The following is a 22,254-nucleotide window of genomic DNA, read 5'->3' as shown; positions in this document are numbered from 1 at the left end:
TTGAATTAAAAATTTGACAGCCCTCACTAGACTTGGTTTTTATACGTTTTTGTCTCTTCACTCTTTTCATCTTTTCTCCTCTTGTGCCACATAATTTAAATTTTCAGTGGCCCCTTCCACCTCTTACAATATTTGCTTTTGGAATTAGAATATGTTAGAGCTGAAAGGGGTCTCAAGAGACATTTGGTTGAATACTTTTGTTGCGAAGTAGAGTAAACTGAAGCTTGGAGGTATTCCCAGACTGTGTAAATGAGCTCACTGATTAGTAGAAGACGGAGCTGAGGTTAGAAACACAGCTAATCACTAATCAGAAAAAAAAAGTTCTCATTTGATTAAGAAACTTTCTAATGTTTTAAATTTAGAGATGTTTTGAATTTTAATTATGATTCAAATTAGTGTTTCCCTAAAACGTCCACAAGAGCAATTAGCATACGTAATTTCTCAAAATTTCTTGTGTTGTACTTTCTATTAGTATTTTGCAAAAAATAGTGCAAGAATTTCTCAGGTTAAATTCTAACATTTTAACTTAAATAAATTGAACTCTTGTGTTATGAGATGACTTTCAAGCAATTGCATATCTTAGTTTTTGCTCCAATATTGATCCAACGTTTTATGTAATAAGCCCAAACACAAGTCAAGTGCTATATTAAAAGTAATAAAACTGCACTAGCTTTCTGAATTTTCTGCTAAGTATAGAACACATTTAATGAAATGGGGCTTTTTTAATTGTTTGATATGATGGATTACCCAAACAAAACAATTCTGGCCAAATGGTTCACTCTGTCACTGACATTACCCAGTTTTTCTGCTTCTGCTACCCAAATAGCTTGAACAGGTTCCAATCTCTCACTTCCCTCTGTGCTGCAGAGGCCTGAACTCCAAAGTGTCCATAGTCATGGACCCCAGAATGAATCCTCCAGGCGCCTGTATCGGTGTGCACTGGAGGGCTGGGCAAGGTTGACTAACGTGTGACAATGAAGGACTTACCTTATGGTAATCAAGTCATTTTCCCATAATAGAAAATGCTTAATACAATTTTACATTCTTGGATTCTGTAAATTTCAAAAAAAAAATTGAGTTAAGGAGTGCTGTGATAAACATGTCTATAGTATTCTGGATTATTTATTAGAAGTTAATTTACAAAAATAAGCAGCGGAAAATGGAAAAAACTGGATTTCTGGTAGTTGGGTAGCTTAACAGTCTGAGAAAAGTAACTAAATACTGAGAGCTAAAAGAAAATAAATTCCTTAAAATATGAATCTAATGGAGTAAACACATTTTCAACATTTGTTAACACTTGTATTTTTTTTTTTTTTACTTTGAGCAGGAATTTTGAATTTAATTTCTACTGTCCCTAAAGTTTAATCTCCAATAAAAATACATTGATATAATTCTGAAGCTGATATTCCAATGGAAAGTGAATCCATTCTCAGCATTAATGCATCACACTAGTACTTATTTATTGAGAGGATGCTTGAATTTTAGCAGTCAGAGTCAAGTATAAAGTGAATGAAGCAAACTGATATTGCACTATTAGAACCTAGGAGTCAAAAATAGCATGTGGATTCCACACCACCTGTATTCCGCTCTTAATCCTATCTTATATCGCAGTAAATCAGATGTTTTGTTAAAAGTAAACACGTCACATGCAATAGCCAAGTAAATACTATATAAGGCCATTCAGATCTGACAAATGACAGTATAATGGCATTTTGTTAATTCTGTGAAGATTATATTGCTGAGTGCTTTCAAAATCTCCTAATGTACAAAATCCTAGACTTAGTAGACAAAGAGTAACAACACATGGATTTTAAAGAAACAAATAAAATTCAGAGTGGGATTCTATCTTGTTTTGTTTTGTTTTGTTAAAAATCATGTATTGAATTTAAATTTTTAGTAAAGCAAGCATTACATAATGCCTTAAGATTTTAAAATTCGGGGAAAAAAACGTTTATATCCAAAAAGATGAGTGGAAAAATTGTGCTTTCAGACTGTAGTATTAGTTTTCTTACAGGGTTAATTAAGCATTTCATCTTGCCATTGGATACTGGGAATATCATCTATGCAATGGATATATGTGCAGTTCATATCCAGGTCCTGCAAAAATCTAAAACTGTGTGCTTCACTTCATGTAGCAAAGGCACCTATGTTATTCTCCCTTTTGAGCGAAAGTTCTGATCCAGTTTTCCTGCTGAAGATGAGACACGGTTCTGACACCCACACTCTCTGTGTTGAGCAAGCAGTACAGTAAATTGCAAGAGAAGGTGGAGGCAAATCCCTGCTTCCGCTGGAAGAAGTCGCTCTGTGGACCATTTGAAGAAGTTCTGGACTGATCACAAGGGAAACCGAGCAGAACTGTGAAGCAGACAGACAGGAACAAAGGCTATTGTGGTGTGAGGAGGAATCAGTCCCTTCAGCTCCACAGGCAGATGTTGCTACTGGACTGACAGGTGGAACCCACCCCCGCTGGAGAAAGGTAGAGTTTGCCGTTGGGGCACACACACAACTCGTACACCGTCTGTCGGGCGTTTGAAGAGCTCGGTGAAGATGAGAAAGAGCCGGTCGGCAGATTTCCCAGCCGAATTGTGTCCGCATTCAAAAATATCTAGGGGGAAAATGGCATTTTCATTCATTTTAGCATTCTCCATTCCTCAAAGCTTTACAGCATGGCCTAATAAGAAAGACTACAGAACCAATAATTCTATTGGTTTAGCTGCCATGCTTTGTTGAACAAACAAATTATACTCCTACGCTACAGCCCCAAAGCTCTACAGCTCTCTTCTCCTTTGAGACATGGTGAATCTGTGGAAAGTCCTTGATCTGAAAAAGCAATATTGTACAATCTGCTTGAGAAGCCAACCCAGTTATTCAAATACCACAGAAAATTCATGATTTTCACAGAGCATCTCATTTTAACTTCTCAATTATGCCTAGTTTAAAGAATATACAAAGAACTGCAAAGTTTCTATAGTCATGGACCCCCAAATGAAGCTTCCGCATACCTGTAATAATGTGCTTTTGTGGGGAGGGGAGGGACTTCATGGAAATGCCATTACTGGATGGGAAATTAATTTAAAAAATTAATTTCTAGCCTAGTTTTTAAAAATACTCACAAAATCATGTTGACAGATTGTCTAAAAGATGTACTGAGGCCCTGGCTGGTATAGCTCAGTGAATTGAGCTCGGGCCTGTGAACCAAACAACTGTGGTTCGATTCCCAGTCAGGGCACAAGCCTGGGTTGCAGGCCAGTTCCCCGCAGGAAACTCACGAGAGGCAACCACACATTGATATTTCTCTCCTTCTCTCCTTCCCTTCCCCTCTAAAGATAAATAAATAAATAAAATCTTAAAAAAAAAAAGCTGTACTGAGTAGGTAATCTGAAGGATTAACAACACATAGTTGATATAATCAGATTCGAAGTCTCCATAAAACATTACTTGTACTCAGCATTTACTTTGCTGTATCTTCTAATTTGCAAGATTACTTCACTTATTCCAAATCATGGCCTTAACACTGTTAGAGACAGTGATCACATGGTTTTGACACGCGTGGGGAAAGATTGAAAGAAAGACAAAGTGGATTGTGGACTTGAATGACAAAACAGAAACCAAATGAAAAACAAAAAAATCAACTACAAACACAAAAATAAAAACCTCCCTCTAGTCTTTCCTTTATTATATTGTTATGTAGTAAATTACTGCCTAAAGACATCCTTAAATTGACAGGAGAATCAGAGAATGCACCATTTTCTATATATTTATCCTCATCCAAGTTTTATTCATTGTTTACTAGGACTCTTGAAATAGCTGCTTAACTGGACCACCCAGCTGCCATTATTATTCTCCTATAGTCTATTTTACATAGTACTAGAGTACACTTTTAAGAAATGCAAATCAAATCACATCACCCCAGTACTCAAAATTCCCAAACAATCTCTACTACACTTCACATGAGTCTCGATTCCTTTCCATGACTGACAAGTCCTACAAAACCTGGTCTATCTCTCTAACATCATTACCTATCACTCTTCTCGCTCTAGCTCTTGCATGTCCTTGACTATACCAAAAGAACTCTCACCTCGGGGTGTCTTTAGTGCCTATTTCTTTAGCTTGAAATATTTCTCTGCATATATATATACACATATACATATATATATTCATATACATATATATGTATACACATATACACACATATATACATATACACATATACATATATATTCATACACATATATATATTCATATACACATATATATGAGTGTGATTGGGGGTAGATAGTAACTAGGTGGCTAGAGAATAGGAGTGGAGCATGATTTCCACTGTTAGCCTCTTTTGTACTTTTAAAATTTTGAAACACAATCATTAATTGCCTGTGCAAATGAGCCAGTACAAGGATTCGTACACTATGGTCATGCATAATTTAGATTAACTTGGATGCGAGCATGTTTGTTTGAGTGTCTGCTATACGGTCACCTTCTCAAAAGAGGACTCCTACTCCTCCTACTAACATAACACTAATCCATTCATTAATTTCTCCTTGACAGATTCACTCTTCTTTATTACAGCCATTCCTTCCTAACATTCATTGTATTCGTTCATTTATTGTGCTTCTCTTACATAAAAGTAAGATCTACCAGGGCAGAATCTGCCTTCGGTTCATGGTCACAGGACAATTCACAAAACTGTGGCAGTACATGCTGTGTGAGCTAATGCTCCCCCTCCCCCTTGGACATGTCCCTCCACTCTGGGTACAAAGGTCACCCTCCACCCAAGTCCTCTAATCAGCTTTACCCTCCATAGACCTTTCCCTGACACTCCAGGAGAGAAGGACTTTATTTGGTTCTCCTGTAGCACTTTATTGTTACCAATATCTTATATATTATTCTTTTTTGTTGAAGGTAGAATCACACCTAAATAGTTTTACAACTCCACAGTGTTTGGCCCTCCACATACGGTGTCCACCTAAGACAAACAGTTGTTGAACAAGTGAACAGATTATAAAATAAGTGAATGATTACCTTGACCAACAGTATTCAAAGTTAGAGAATGCATCTTTACTCTTGGGTTAAGTGAGAGAAAAGTAAAGAGAAAAAAGTAAAAGGCCTTCTAATTATTTTAAGAAGATATTTTTTACTAACTTAAAAGCTAGAAATGCACAAAACCAGCAGAAGAAAACAAGACAGTTTTGGGGCATAGATGCTGGGCCTCATTTCTTCCGACTCTGTTTCCATGTTGAGGGACATCAGTGACTGTTACACACTCTGGATTCTTCGGTGCATTTCTCCCCGGTGGGGCATGGGGGCAGGGACGTCTCCTCTTACTGACTATGAGGGTTTGAGTTGCAAAGAGAAACTGGCCTTGCAGGGTTCATGCCCCTTTCTTCACTTCTTTTTAGGAGTTGGCATGCTTGCAGAGCAGGCCCCCTTACGTTGCAAAATTACTACCTGGGCACGGTCTGGGGCTGTGGGGTTTAGGTCTGCATACTTAGGACGAGTTCTTTAAGTGTTAGGTGTTGGTGTTTTGCTCAAGAAACCCCGGGACACCGATTAGAAACAGGGGGGGTGTGGAAAGCAAAGGAACATGTGGATAAGGAGTCTCGCATGGGATTGACCAAAGGACTACAAGATACTGAAGATACTGTGAATGCTTCACTATTAGTAAGCACGAAATAAATGTTGGTGGTTAGCCCTGGTGGTTTGCAGAGGCTTGCGGCCACCAAGCCGCATCCCTGGGTTTCATGCTTTGGAACTAATTGTCTTTCCATTGGTGTGGCCTGAGAGAATAAATGTAGAGAGTAGTTGTGTTGATACAGGTAGGGCGAGCAGGTGGCAGCCTGTGAAAGCAAGCACAGATGTAGACACCTCACCAACAGGCACTGGCCTTGAACCTCATGCTATGTGGCTCACTAGAGCATAGCTAGAGCACTGTCCTCTGGCTCTCCTACCCATTTAGGGGCACTTTAACAATATTTAGCTCTATGACAACACTTAATTCCATCAACTTCTGATATTGAAACTGTAGCCTCAACCACATAAGGGAGGTAGATTATGTTAATGGATGAATTAAAATGAACAGGGCCATTAAAAAGAGAAGGTATTTCCTTGGCTTAATACAGACAATGTGACGAGGTAAAAAGGACTGATACATACTGATTCTTTCCAAGTCAACACTGCTCAGCTTCTCCAGGCTCCTGCAGTGTGGGCGGGCTTGCTCATAGCTCTTTCCATCTGCAGAAGCAGTTACTATGATTCTGTTTACTTTCCAGTTTCTAAAATTGATATTTCTATTCTATATTGTCCTACAAGCCATATAATCCATTTGTTTTGAAACTCTTCCTGGCATTCAAAATTACACCTCTGAGGTTTTAGCTCACGGCCCATTGTTTTCTTGTCAGTGAGAATTCATATATCCCATTCTTACCTGTTGAAATTAGACCCATCACTATAAGAAATAATCTTGATCACTTTGCAAAATAAAAATTGTTTTCTTCTTCCTCTGTGATCTTGCATATGCTATTAGATTATTGCTTTGCATATACTATTGTAACACTTTTAGTGTTCTTCTTAAAATTATGACTTGTGTGGTTTTCAGAGCTGAATTTGAAATTCCTTGCCACATTATGTTAAAAATAACCGAATCTTCTACAGTGCGGAATTTTGTGTGCAATTTCATTCTCACACATTTTGTTCATTATTTCAGTTACCTCAGTGCTATGCCCGTTCTGACTTTAACTGGTTTAAAACCTAGCTAAAGGTAATTCTGATATCTTTCTATATTGTTTAGTAAATGATCAATCTGCCTTTCTGTGGCATACCATGAAACAAAGAGAAAGATTTTATGTCATTTCATTTTTTTTCACTGGAAAATTACATGTTGTTTATGCTAATATAAAATGTTGTGCTGTTCTATATATTTTTTTTATTAGTATAAAAAGGACCATAGCTGAAAGCCTCTGGTTATGGTTTATTTATAGCATAATCCTCATTTCACAATTAAAGGACAACCCCTAATTGAATCCAAGGAATCTGCTGATACTCTGAGTAAAAGAGCATCAGTAAAGTGGTGCATAAGTAGGAGCAGAACAGAGATTAATAAGCACCAATATTTATTATGGGATGATTCACTATGAATAATTTGAATGAACTCATCACCATGATAAAAGCAACTTGTAAAAAAGGATGTAAAATATTTAGAAAGTATCTTGCCTTGATGTGGAAGGTAAATTATTACATGTGGTCTGTAACAGTAGTGCAAAGGAACCCTAAAAGGTAATATGGGTGTATATTTTAAATAGTCTAAAGCATATTTATAGATCGTATATGTTTTAATCTCCAATGAGATGCTAATGGGGTCCTGAGCATGACTTTGTTTATAAAAATAATCAAAGTATGTAATTAAGATTTATCTTGAATCAACAGCTGAGATAACGGCAAAAAAGTAAAAAAAAATGTCTCCCTTTCATTGTATTAGTTTATGCTCTCATCATTACATCTGAAGAGGAATAAAATGCTCCAGAATATTTCTTAAACTAGCTTTCCATTCTTTTTTATGAATTTAAACTTTGTAAGCTCATCATAAAAAAATAAATAAGCACATAAGAGAAGAAAATACTGAAGGAATTAATTGGTACAAATAGCAAAACAACACATTAGAACTTCAAGGACTTTAAGAATTAAAATAAAGTTATACAAAATAGAATATGCATTATGCATAAGGCTTTGAAATAATTAAGGTAGAATTAAAAACAAATGAGCAAAAAAAAACCAAAAAACAGAGCAACTACCAAGATGACCAGGCAGATTTGAAAAAGCAACAGAGGAAAATCCTGAAAATGAACAACATAATTACAAAAACTAAAAGCTCAATGTGGGTGTTAATTATGAAAGTGGATACTGAAGAGGACTCTGAGCATGTAGATCAGGATCAATAAAGAGGGCGAGGCACAGGGAGACAAGGAAATAGACAGTAAGGAGAAGTGAAGGGATCTGGAGGCCGGTGAGTGGTATAGCGTTCCTACAGACTTCTAGAAAAAGGCCACAGACAAAGTGCGGGGGCGGGGGGGGGAGGAAATGCATGAAGACATCTACTAAATAATTTTCAGAATGGACAAAAAACTGACTCTACAGACACAACAATCACAATGTATACAGCAAGAAAAGGAAATGACATAAATGTGTATCTTGCATGCGTTAGCATACAAGAGAGGATGACCAAAGACAAAAGATCCTCGATTTTTAAAGGAGGGACAGCAGACTTAAGGGAGATTCTTGAGGGAAATAAAGTGAATGGAAGAAAACTCTTATCCAGGAAATAACAATAGGGCTAAAAAGTAAAAGAACCTTTTGTTTCTTTTAAAAATGTAGGCACTATTTTTGTAGAAACAAACATCCAAGGTAACTTTTGGAAGAATGTTTTGAAGAATGATATAGAATTAAAAACAAAGATTAATTTATTCTTGATATTATCTTGCTATTTATTAAACTGCCCCACTCATCAGTGAATATCTTTCAGTAGAAAATAAATAGAGCTTTGACTTAAGTAAATAACATTCGGCTTACTAATTTTCATATTAAAGAAGAAATAGTAATAGGTTCATTCACATTTAAGTTCTCTTACGAAGCAGTTCTCCATGTCTCACTTGGAACCATGTGCATATATACTTTGAGAGGATGGATTCTTACCAGTAAAGAGCCACCGTCTACCCTGGGAACTCACCTCCCCCTCTGTGGACTGCAGGTGGAGCTCCTTCCTGCAGGTGGCCTTGAAGTCTCCTGCAGCGGCTCGCACCTGGACCCCTCGAGGAGCTTCCATTATCAAGGACCTGGTTGGTGACTCCAGCCTAAAAGAAAACCAAAACAATCTGTAACAAATTACAATGAAGTAAAAGATAAAATCAGTCAGTTAAAAACAAAGAAGCAGGTGGGAATAAATAAAAATCTTTGGCATTTAAAAAAAGGGGGGGGCAAAATGATGTTTAAAATGACATTTGATTATTATTTGTTTGCTCTTTATATAAAACTATTTGTTGGCAACAATTATTAACTCTTACTTATATAATGATTTACTAAGTTTCTTGTGTTGTTCCCCTTCACAATGCACACGAAAAGTAGCTCATCATAAATTTACTTGTTTAAAGCTTTTATACATTTTCATAGTAATGATGGAGTTTTAAAAAATAAGCTTCCAGACTGAGCACGTGAGTAAGCATCAATAAAGAGTCTCTGTTGCCCTGGCTGGTGTAGCTCAGTGGATTGAGCACAGGCCTGTGAAGCAAAGGATCGAGGTTCGATTCCCAGTCAGGGCACATGCCTGGGTTGCAGGCCAGTTCCCAGTGGGGGACATATGAGAGGCAACCACACATTGATATTTCTCTCCCTCTCTCCTTCCCTTCCCTTCTCTCTGAAAATAAATAAAATATTTTAAAAAAAGAGTCCCTGTCTTATGAAGATGGGAGAGCCTCGATGAAAATCATGAAATCTGTGAACTGTCTTATGATGAAAATCATGAAATCTGTGAACTGTCTTATGATGAAAATCATGAAATCTGTGAACTGTCGAGCACGCAGAGTAAAAATTCTGTAAGCTTGAAAATGTTCAAAGTGCTCTTCAAGCTTCTAGAAATCAATTAAAATGAAGAAAGAAGACATTTCCTCCATCAATTGACCTCTACTCCTTGAGGAAAACGTCCACAGAATAAATGACATTAGTCTGAGGGAGAAAAATTAAATGAAGGCTGATACCTCAGTACAAGTGTGATTAAAGGTTAACGACATACATTTCGAGTAAAACAGTGTTTAAGACAGTTGTGTCTGCAAAAAAAAAGGGAGCTGGGAGACAGTTGAAAATGATCTTCAAATATAAAACTAGAGAGTAGAACCAAAGAAGGCAGAACAAAGACAATGATATACAGCAGTAAAGAGCACTCGTGTGAGAAGTTTTATCCCTGGATTGGTCTTTTTGGGTAAGTGCTCTGGGACTGCAATGGCCAGTGCTCCCCTCGGCCACAGGAATTCAGGACAGGAGTCCCCTCAGGGTCACATTCACCATCATGCAGGGGCGATAGACCCAAAGCTGTTTTGCAGTGAGAACCACATTAAACAGTTTGATCAGCATTCTTAGTAATGAGGTTGAAGGTGATATTGAAGGACTCGAGCCAGCATTTAGGAAAATCGTGATTTGGGCACACTCAAATCATTTTTTTCCCCCACTCACAAAGCCAACTTTGAAACTTTAATCTCTATGTGACTTTTTGACATCTTCATAAAATCCCTGGTGGGAGTGAGGGCATATACATTTTTGAATATAAATATTTTAAAGAAAACTGTCTTTTGTTGGTTTTAAAACAAAAATCACACATTTTTGCAGAATATTTGAAAACTTAAAAAGAAAAAAACACTCATAATTTTTCATTCATAACTCTTATACTTTGACACAGTATCAGATTTCAAAATCTGAATGTTAAAATGTATACTTGGAATGAATTGCCCCAGATACACCTCCAAATCTGCCCCACCTTGCAAAGTATATTTGTGACCACTACTGTTTCCATTGGTTCATTATCCATAAAACAAAATGTAATCGTTTAAGTTTGGATGGCATCAAATTCACAGCACTGAGTTTCAGACCACTTTTCATCCTGAGAACCCAGAGACTGTGCAGCAGAGTGGAGCTGATGTTGAATTTGTATCATGCCGCTTGTTTTTTCCAGGTGTTCCTGCTTGTATGGAGTTTACATAGCAAAAGAGACAAGAGGATTTTGTTTTGATGGTGTTGTGCCGTTCTCAAATTTGAAACGGAAAGGCATAGATAGGTCTTAGCAGAATTCTCAACATGCTAAGAAAAGAATTTGGTCTTCTTTTAAAGTCCCAAGATGAAATTACTAAATAAACACTTAAGTAGAACTTAGGCATCATATAACATGTTTTTGGTAAATTCTCAACACAGTGCAGAGAAATAGCAGGCCCTAATGAATTATCTGAGGTTTCAAATGATGGCAGGAATGGAGAATTGGACAGAAAGGTATGTTAAGACAAAAAAAGACTCAATGCAAACTGACTTGAACATGTAAGCGAGTACACTGTCATCACTTGAGGATACAATAAGCTTTTTATAGATGCGAATGACGGTCTTGTTTACTCCATTTTTATTGTTTTCTGCTCACTAGCACATGTCATTATGGCCTCTTCCTTCAAATTAGAGCAAATGAATCTCTAGATCCTATATTTTTCTGTGTTTCCAAGTTTGCAAGCTAAAACAAGCTTTTCAAAATGCGCATTTAATACTAACTCTAGATAAATACATAAAAATATACATGAAAGAATAAAAGGTAAGAAAGAAGAAAGAAGGAGGGAAAAAAGGGAGAAGAGAGGGGAGGGGAAGAAAGGAGAGGAGAGGAGAAAAATTCTACTTTATTATTATCACTTTTTCATAGGTAGAAAAACACCAGCAAAATACTTTACCCTTTTATTGACAAAATGTCTCCGGAAAAAATTCTTAACTACTTAATAAGTGGTAGCTTTTCCTTGAATGCAGAAATGGTATGGATTTAACACAATGTTTCCAGAGAGTAATTTGGAGCCTGCAAACCTCAACATCTCAGTTTCAAATTATATTTATACAGGAATGGCAATGATGAAAAGATGCCAATTACACCATGAAATGTTAACTCATTTACTAATTCCAAGTCAGCATTCTTGCCTTATTCTTGGAACAGTTCATGGAACTTGGATTCCCACAGTCTTTGGGTGATGGGCATTAAATAATGGAGTTCATCACTTCTCAGCATAGAGTGCAGAGACTCCATGGAACTGTAATGACTTACTTATAAATTAGCTTAAGAAAGAAAAAAGGAAGAACATTCACATATCGGTTATTTCAAGCAAATATGCCACTTTCTCCTTCCTGACCATTCAGCATTCATGTTTTAGCTTTTTAAAATGCAGAGGTTCCTCTTGAAAAACAATGTCATCTTATATTAAAATGTTTTTTAATCTACATGTTTAGGTTTCAAATGAACATGGAAACTAGTACAGAACTCAGTACACAACTGTTGAATAAATACACTGAAGAAATCCACTACATTTCCACACCAAACTATTACCTATATTCTACAGTGAACTTTTGCAGTGTCCCTTTTTAAAGCCCTTTATTTTTGACAAAAACAAAATCGAAGGCAGTGTGACTACTTACTCCCCAAATTAACATTTTATTTACTTGGGCAACCATTTCAGCTTGTTGATTAGAATTAGGTATCAGCTAAGAGTACCACTTATTGCCCTGAAAGGAAAATTGCCAGCAAAACTTGTAAAAATCTCAGACATTCTGATTTTAATCTTCAGTACACAAATAAATAATTGAATAAACCCATCACAACTGTGCTGTGCTTCTGTTTCAGTTCTGGAATTTAGATCCGTTAACAGTCACGTGGAGGTAGTAAATTCTTCTTTTAGCACCAGCAGATAAGCCTAGCTTAGCTCAATGTTTAAATAGTTGATGAATAATTAGAAAATTAAAAACTAGAAATACCACACTATCTATAATTTTACCCACATTTACACTTACAAATTTTGATTCATGTCAGGAAGGCAATTAAAATAGCAGTTGGTTCTTATTCTACTTTTGCAAATATACTTTTCCTACTGAAAAAAATCATAAAATGAGAACATAACTACTAAAATGCTAGGAGTAAAAATGTTTCCTTTACGTGTATAAAGTACACATGGACAAAACCAAAGAGGGGAAGAATCAAGGGTGGGGTGGGGGGAGTGATGGGGAGAAATTGAGAAACTGTGCTTGAACAACAATAAAAAATGTCAAAAAATAAAATAAAATACAAGAAATGGAAAAAAGTTTCCTTCAGTTCTTAGTCATTTAAATTTTTATTGTGTGAATTGCTAACCTCTGATATCTGTATTAAGACACAGTTCAAAAACTATTGGAATCAGTGTTGGTCACACATGTCTTAACAATACAACACGTGGCGCCACATTTTTTATATTACATTTAGCAGTGTCCTCACTATGCAGTTTTTCTACATTGCAGTAATCCAATGAACAAATGCTCATCCGACACTCCTACACGGGAGGTGCAGTGCCGGCTGCTGCAGCTCGAAAGAGGTGTGAGGAAGAAGCAGACTCCATTCTAGGGGAGCACGCAGCTTTGTCAGGTGGGGAGGGTGAAAGTGACAATTACACACAACTGGGATGAAATTAATAATTACGCAAAATGTTAAATTCCACAGGGAGTCATAAATCAAGACTGTCAGACACTATGAGATACTATTTACACATAATTTTCAACCCTTTTAAATCTGTGGGGTTTTGCCTAAATAATTATCTTATGAAAAAAATACCTTGATCACAAGAAGAAAAGTGCCTTCTGTTATTGTTAACTAGCTTGTTTGAATCTGGTTGTTCTACTAGTGAGAAACAAATTTTTAAAGGAAATTTCATCATAAAACTACAAAGGACTGTAAATTTTACAATTTGAAAAGGAGACTTTCTTCAGTGTTAAAACTTTTCATCTTTATTTTTCTGTTTTCCTTTGAGTAGTTTTTCCCACTATCAAAATGGAAAGGGCTAACCTTGCTATTTATGAAATAAAGTGGGATTTTTTTGCTTACTATTTTTATTGTGGTTTTCAGTTCAAAGACTGTCTCAGGTTGGTACTTTGATTCTGCTTTAAACATGATTTTAATATTTGATTTATTTATTAAATGTCAATATTATTGTCTTTTAAATGTAGCAAATACATTTTAGCATGTGATTTACCTATCTAAAACTAATTACATAAAACATAATTTTACTCACATATTATGTTGAGGTGAATAATATGATATATATATATATATATACACACACATGCATAGTAAAATGATCACAATAAATTATATAAAATATCTTTCATTCTCAAAGCTTAACTTATTTATTTTTAGAATAAGAACATGCATTTTATTGTCCATGTCATACTTGATTATCTACCGTGTAGCAGAAAATGTTAATTCTTTATATAGGTATGTAGCATATTCTCTGTTTTAGTTCTTTACATATCAAGGATGCTCAACAATCATGAGAACACAGATTCAGGCTGGGGTAAGTGCCAGGCCTTACCTGAGGTCTTGGGAAGGTTCTGCTCTGATGTGAGGCGTCTCCACGGAGTGCCCGAATACTGCTCCTTCGGTGCCTGTGAGCAACATGAACCCCGTGTCAATGGAAGCAAGTAGACAGATACACTGATATTCATGGCTATTTTTATGGGACAAGTATGCTTCCAAAAATGGGACAACTGAAAACAGGCATATAGGAAATAAGGAAAAAACTGAAAAAAGAATTCAAAGTAGTGCAGGGCCAAGGAGGTCAAATCTTGTTGTCATTCTGGGGCCATTTTTAAGATGATGCTATTTATAAAAGTTCAGACTGGGTCAGAAGTTTTAGCTTTTTACCAAAGAACAAGACCCATCTCCTTCCTCTTTTTTGTTTCCTCAGTAAGTGAATCTGAGGGAAAAATAGGTCACGATGCACAGTTCTGTGTCTCTACAAACAGCAGAGCGTGAGTGAAAACGGGAAGAGAGAGCTGCATTGCAACATTGGTCTCACTGAACATCCAGCCCTTCTCCCACAGAAAGCTCCCACCTTTGATGAGAGTGGTTACTGAGCAGCAGTAACTGGGCATCTTACTTTGACCTCACTGGAAGGAAGGCTCTGTCCAAGCCCATGACCTGCTTGGCTTCCTTTCACTAGAGTTGACTTCGTACGGGAGCTCACAGTCATCCAAGAGGTCAGGCTCTCCAACACCTTCCTCAGGCAAGTGAAGCTCCCATTTGATTTTCCAGGTTCCCAGAGCTTTCCCATAATTTAACTAAGCAAAATAAAATGACTTTCCTTTTCAAAAATTAAATCCAAAACATGCTTTTGAAAGAACACGATGAAAACAAAACTTCTTTTTATTTTTTGTAATTTCACATAAATGTTTCAGATCATTTCTCTCAGCATAAACTTTATTTTCTTTTGGTTTAATCTTCCTCAAATATCTTGGTGTAATAATATTATACCTTTCCCATTGATGGCCTCAACACCAGCAACTGAAAAGTTCAAATTTTAAACATACCAAACAGAGCTGTTTCTGCTTATTGTAAAGAACAATTTAAATATATTAATCAGTAAGCAAAGAAGAAATTGTAAGAACTATTTATTTAAGTAGGTTTTTTTGATATTTTTAAGAGATTTATTTCTGTGTGAAAAATTCTTAGAAATAGGTCTTAGATAGTAAAGTGACAATTTTATATAAAATTTTAATTTTATGATTGTGGTGGAGGGTGACATTTGAAATGGCATCCCAAGATATAAATTTTCATATCTCAAGGAGAAACCCTTTTAGCATTTAAATAATAAGATATAACTTCCAAAAAGGATGGTATCCATGTGTAAAGTTCAAATATTAATTTCCACTGCTGTATGATTTTGAAAACTTCTAAGACAAGATAGCAGAAATATAATTAAAGAACAGTAGCAATATTGATTTTCAAATATAGAATGACACATATAGTAATTCAGCACAGAATATATCAGTGAAAGTAAAAGTAAAGTACTATCAAAACTTTCATTTACCAAGGAGGATTAAAAATTGATAGAGGTCTCAAATCTAAGTATCAACACAGAAAATTATTGATGATTATAAAAAATTTATTCTTGAGGAAATAAATGTATAATCACACTACTTGAGGTACTAAATTGAAAAGTGAATAAAATAACAAATATTCAGCTAAGTGTAGGCCTCCAGATAATGAGAAAATTACTCTCATCTTTTCCATTTTCGTCCCAGAGTGAGCCAAAGGGCAAAAATAATAAGCAAAAATGATCATCTCAGAAAGAATCAATGAAGAGGGATGAAAGCCATCTGAGCCAGGCACATAAAAAAATCAAAATTAAATAAATATATATCTTATGAATTGGGAAATGTCACTATCAACAGGGCACAGACTTAGCAGTTAAAAATATAGGACACTCAATTAATTTTTAATCTTAGGTAAACATTAAATCATTTTAGGATAAATATCCAACATTTGAAGGGAACATTTTTATATTAAAAATGACTTGTTTTGTATCTGAAATTCAAAATTAATCATTAGTCAACATTTATTTGGTACGAAGAGTACAAATCTGACATTCTCACTTTGGGAAAGAAAAAAATGTGTGATGAGTCTCACATTGTAAGTTACGGAAACCATGGAAACCATACAGGAAGAGAAAAAAAGGACAAAAAGGAGCATGATGTAGACATTTATTAATATGCGCATTTAAGCTTATTGACTAAATGAACATTTGTTGCTATTAGCATTATAAGGGGTTGTTCCACAGGAAATAAAGAAAAATTATGATTGATTGTGTAGCTGTTAAGGATATTTCAGATATCCTAAAGTGATAGTGATGTTATAAGACTTAGGGAAAACAGACTGTTAGCTATCGTAATGGTTGGGGAAAAATGAGGCAAGCAAACTTCAGGGTCAGAAAGTACTGTATCTCAATCATGTGGTAATTTCTGGCTTCAAAATGAGAGAATAAGGATGATACACTTTGCTTTGCTGGAAAGCAGAAAGTGTATACTCAATGTGCTTCTATTTTATACTTAAAGACAGTTGAAGACATAAGCTAGGATGTTATTCTTTACAAATGCTTAACATAAATGTTACCCACCAAAAATATTGAAAAATCATTAAAATTAAGTATATGAGAGGGAACCCCCCCAAAATCAGAATTATTTTCTGGAGGGTTGGTCCCTTGCAGAACAGGCTTCCCCTGCTAAGAGAGTATTCTAGGAACCCATCTGTACCAGTGGACCAGCTGGCGTTGTGAGAAGCTGTGTTTAGCTCCAGGGAAATTCTTTTGAAGACTTTTTCACTGAGTTTGCGCATTTCATAATGGGTAATTTACAAGTGCATCTGCCCACACTGTGCTAAGTACTTGTTCAGCAGTTTTGACCAAAATTGGCCCCACCCTCCCTATTCACACAATCTTGCCCCAAGAGACTTCTTTTGTTTTCCTGGGTGAAAAAAACTCCTCAAAAGGAAACCTGTTGCCCATGTGGAAGAGGTGAAACAAAAAACAGCAGAAGCACTAAAAGGCATCAAAATCGACAAGTTCAAAAACTGTTTTGAGCAGTGGAAAAAATGTTTCAGTAGGTGTGTTGCATTAAGTGGAGAATACTTTGAAGGTGACTGACTTCTAAACATGTAAGAATACACATGTAAGAATGTAACAATTTTTTATAAATAAATTCCAGTTTTGGGGGTTCTCCCCTCATACACAGTCTTCCTAATGTGGCTATGGGTTCTATAAATGCTATACTCTAAGCTACTCACTATGGACCCGTTGGTCTCCATATACCCTTAGGAAAGGCATTTGCCTAAGAACAGGCAGCACAAGAAATGGAAATTTAAAAAATATTTAGTATTTCCAAGTTCTTTTTGAACTTATACTAACTGAAAAAGAAAAATATTCTGTGAAATGTAGCATCTTTCCAGCCACCAGCTTCATGAACTCTACCGCAGTTCATTTCAAATAAAATTTTGTGACATTATTGGCTTTGTGTGGAAGGACTTAAGATACATAATACACATAGAAGCCAAGGAAAGGTACCTCTTTGCTTTGAAATCATAGTTTTACATAAATTATTTTATTTTTTCTCACAGACCCTTTGTTGTGGTTGCGAGATGAATAAGTCATGGATAAGTCAATAAGTCACAAGGATGGCTATGCCTGGCTATTCACGGGATGGCTATGTCTGTGTTTCCAATTTCCCATTTCTCTCTGTCCCGCTATAGAAAAGATCCAACATGTTCTCAGCAAGGCCCCCCCCCCAAAAAAAAAGTCAGTGTCCAGAGTTTCTGCTTAATGTTGATGCTTAATCCTAAGAGCTCACACAGGCCACCACATTGCCCTGGTAGCTCCTAGGCCCACATAGTCACATGCTCCCAGGCGAGAGAGTGCTTGAACAAATGGGCGTGTTCAGGTCAGTAGTGAAAGAGAGACAGACAGACAGACAGACAGACCCAGAGAGTGAGAGCTTTTTTGTTTCCCTGGGATTATATCAGATATATTAGCCTGGGTTTGGGCCAGACCAGGTGGTTTTTAAATGACCAATGACCTTTACAAGATTTCATGGGCTTTTTGATGGGTCTGCCCTCCAGTTAGACTAACAGGACTTACGGTCAAGCACCTCCGCCTGTGGCACCCAACAATCCAGTAACAGAAGAAAAAGGAGGAATGCTAATCCCCTTGGTGGAGCAACACTATGATCCCCTGGGGTGTGGAGCTGTAGCTTCCTGGTGAAGCAAACAGACTCACACTTCCTGGTTTACCAAACTCAATGTACAATTTCCTTTGTTCCCCTTCTTATGAATAATTAGCTAACTACCTATGGTGATATCCAGCACCCGCCCCCCACCCCCCCCCCGCCCCCCGGACCAGCTGCTTCTTGCTGTCAAAGGGGCGTAGTCCTGCCTATCTCAGGCCCACAGGGTCCTCCTATCTGCTAAAGGAAGACAGGAGCAAAAATGAAAGAGTCTTCATGCAAGGAAGAGGGATTCTGCCAAGTCCAGCTCACTCTGGCGCTGCCTTGGGAGGCAGCATACACAAAGTCTAGAGAATGAAGAGGTTGGACAAGCTGGCATTCTTGTTGTATTTACAAGCCACAGGTCCTCTCACTCCTGTTGGTTGGCCAAATGTCGTGGGTGGAAATCAGCCTATTCCACAGGATTACAAGGAAAGTATTCCAACGACTTTTGCATAGGTGATTGTGGTATATCAAGACGGTTTATTCGTGTGGACAGCTGCCCCTGTCTTTCCAATGTCCCACTTCCCTCTGTCCCACCATGGAAAAAGTCCAACTGTGTCCTCAGCAAGGGCAAAACAAAATACAGTGTCCAGAGTTTCTGCTTAACGTTAGTGCTTAGTCTTTGGAGCCCATGCCGTCTGCCATGGGCCCTGGTAGCTGCTAGCTCAGCATGACTGTGTGCTTCTTGGTGAGAGAGCCCACAAATGGTGGGGTGAGCGCAGGTCATGAGAGACGGTGGGGAGTTGGGGGAGGGGGAAGAGAGGGGGAGAGAGAGAGCGGGCTCTCACAGACCTGTTAAATCTAAGTTGATAATATATTGTTTACACCTAAAAAATGAGAAAGCTCTAATCAGAGAAATTAAATACCTCATTGATGAGGCTAGAACCTTGGCCTCCAGATATTCATACATGTACACTGAGCACTTCGAAATGAACAGACTTCAGAGGCAACCCTAGCTTTTTCATTCCTACCTTAGTGACCTCCAGATGTCAATATCTTTAGCTATAAATAGAAATAATAAAGCCAACCTTCCAGTTTAAGTTAGATTTTTCTTAAATAAAATAATAATGTATTCTGGTTCACTGTAAGAGTTCAGTATTTCTCAATTCCCCCTTCTCTATCACTGTTCTTTTTGAAAATCAGCCACAGAAGTTGTACACATGGTGTGTGTAGAGTTAATGGCCTGACATAGGTTCACTCACTAATACATAAAAGCTCTATTCCTAAAAGGTCATAGCCTCATGCTGAATTTTGAAATCGGAAATTTAGATACTGTAATGAGACTCTTAAATGTCAAGGAGTCAATGCATTTTATTAAACAAGACTCTATTCAGTAAATCGAGGAATTCCCCAATACAGCTGCTCAGGTGTCAGATCAGATCAATCAATTCTCACATAAGCTCTGTGACAAGAGACTTATTCTAAATAAAATACTGTGTCCAGTATGATCTCACTTATAACTGAACTTTATCATAATGTTTAAAAATATTGAAAAAATATGAAAACAAAAAAGCTCTGACTTTTCTACATTTTATGCTGTTTAGGTTCTCTATGCAGGCTGTTGTAGAAATGTATCATTTGAGTAACTGGAGTCAGTGAAACAGTTCTTAAATTTACCAGGGTCTTACTTTCCATTTAAAAATCAAAGAAAGTGTTAAGGAATAGAACAAGACACCATTCTTTGAACAGTTTTTCTTTTCAATGTGAAATCTTATCCATTGAATTGGTAAAATGGCAATATAGCAATTATCTCTGAGAAGTTAAGGGGGGGGATTTGAGTGATTATTAGCCACACCACCTTCACGTCCAATCCATGGGATTGTTACAAAACTTAAATAATCCAAATTCAATTAACCTTAGATAACACTTTCAATTCCTATACCCAGTCCAAGGAACATTTATCTAGATCTCAGAAGCAAAAAAATATTTCTATTTATTCATTATCTTCAAGTTGGAACCTGCACTATTGAATACATAAAAATTCTTTGGTTAATTAAATTGAAAGTCACTTTAAAAATTATAAATCTTTTTTTATTATTCTTTTTGAGACCAAGAACCTTCTTCACTCTGTAGTTGCATTTCCTAGCATGTTATCTAGTATAATACGGACATTCAGTAATACGTCCACCTGATGTGGTTGAATGAATGACTGTTTTCATTGCATGGGAGTGAGATGAGGAACAGAACAGCAGAGAACTGCCTAGGAAGGGCACAGTCCTCAGCCTTCACTAGGGCCTCAGTGTAGCTGTCATGAAGGGCTTCGAAGTGGGAGGCTCAGGCCTGGCACGGAATGTGTGGTGTTGTGGTGTTGTTGCGAAAGAAAATGAAAGGAGAGAGATAAGCCAGATGGAGGGGGAATAAAGAAACCAAGAAAGGTTGGGATACCTGTCACTGTGGAAAAGGAAGCTAGAGAGGAGCAGAAAGAGAAGAGAGTGGCACCAATAAAATTGGCTTTGCTCCAATCACAATAGCGTAGAGTATATAAAACAAAGAGGAGTCGCTTCCATTAACCAAAATGGCTGCCAGTCAGCCATGACACTTTGGTTCAAGAGGGAAACTACCTAACTCCTGTTACAGAAATATGGCAAGGACACCCACCCAAAATATCTGCACACTTGATCGGAACAGCTTCGTCTGCAGAGCGGGACCACCCATAGGTAGGCTCCGAGGGAAATGCCTCACTTGACAGCAGGGGCGTCAAGCAGAATAGCCATGTACCACTCATAGACTAATGAGCAAATTCCCCCCTTGGCATCAGGGGTGCCGTGACATTTGTCAAAAAGACCCAGAAGTGTGGAGCCCACCACTTTCAAGGTATAACTGAGGCAGGCTCCAGACCACTGCTGAGACGGCCGAGCCTCACACACCAGACAGAGTGTTGCCCCACGCCTCGCTGATCTCCCTTGGCATCAGCCACCAGAGGCTCTGCCTGGCTGCATGGAGGACCTCATCTGCCCGGTTGCCCCCCTGGCTCTGGGGATCCTTCCTTGTAAGATGCTGACAACTCCCTTGTCCGCCACGCTGTCTCCCAGACCTGCAGACTGAGACTCTGGGACTCGTGTCCCCCTTTGATTGCCGTGTGTATACCTTATATTTCTCATGCATTGTTAGAGTGTGAGTAGGATATTAATGTTTGTTGATGTTCCACTTTGAGTGAACCTGCATTCAACAAAAGCTGAATGCATAAGGATAGTTGCTGTGTGTGACTCTCGACTATTCCTCAGTGCTGGGCTGCTCAACGGGCAGCTCGCCGAGCAGTTGCCTGGCTGACTCATCGGAAAGACTCGAGCACCGACATATGCTTGTTTATGATATATAAATTCTATTTTTAAGTTACGTGCTTTGATGTTTTCCAAATGAGATCTCCTGCAGCCTTCAGTTTTTCAAAAAAATCTACCATGATCATTTATATTTTTGAGGATTTGTGTTCGTTTGAAGGGGGACAAAGAAAAAAAAATGACCCTTACATCCCGATCAGTTCAGAACAGAAGAGATAACTGGAGGGGAATTCAAGCCCAGGAGGCAAAGGTGGGGAAGAGAATGTGAGCCTTTATCTGCAGACCCCAGCCCTCTGGCCACTACAGTTTATGAGAGTCTTAGGGCAGTATCTGGAATTCCTGCACTGCAATACAGATGGGGTCCAAGGGCAAATTCATCCAGATCTCAAGAGCCAGAAAGACTCCTATTTATTCATTATTTTCACATTTTAGCCTTTGCTCCTGAGTGTTTCAAATTCTTTGGAAGTCCTCACACTCTGTTTTCTTTTTTCTTCATTTGCAATCGCTTTCTCCACAGATTTAAATTGGTAAAGTCAAAGATTGGATAGGGAATATTTCCACACTATGCCCAGACCTCCTCTTCTTCTAATTCAATCTTTGATCTCTTTGACAAGTATTTAAAGCCCTATGGATGTTATTTGTAAAA

General features: G+C 37.4%; 1 protein-coding gene across 2 annotated transcripts in view; it reads right to left on the bottom strand.

Annotated features, from left to right (window-relative positions):
* Window positions 1–1,957: 1,957 nt before the first annotated feature.
* The window catches only part of SGCZ (sarcoglycan zeta), a 208,239-nt gene continuing 187,942 nt past the window's right edge, over window positions 1,958–22,254 (bottom strand). For both annotated transcript variants that reach the window (XM_037055070.1, XM_037055071.1), the window contains 3 exons: window positions 14,109–14,181; window positions 8,717–8,840; window positions 1,958–2,605 (listed from right to left, as the gene is read on the bottom strand). In XM_037055070.1, the coding sequence (XP_036910965.1) occupies window positions 2,414–2,605; window positions 8,717–8,840; window positions 14,109–14,181 (389 nt within the window). In that variant the 3' untranslated portion in view covers window positions 1,958–2,413. The remainder of the gene's footprint in view (window positions 2,606–8,716; window positions 8,841–14,108; window positions 14,182–22,254) is intronic.

This window comes from Sturnira hondurensis, unplaced genomic scaffold, assembly GCF_014824575.4.
Source record: "Sturnira hondurensis isolate 20B ecotype Veracruz unplaced genomic scaffold, ASM1482457v3 Scaffold0008640, whole genome shotgun sequence".
NCBI classification, from domain to species: Eukaryota; Metazoa; Chordata; class Mammalia; order Chiroptera; family Phyllostomidae; genus Sturnira; species Sturnira hondurensis.
The sequence above is the reverse complement of the archived record's forward strand: the minus strand, read 5'-3'. Positions and strand labels throughout refer to the sequence as shown.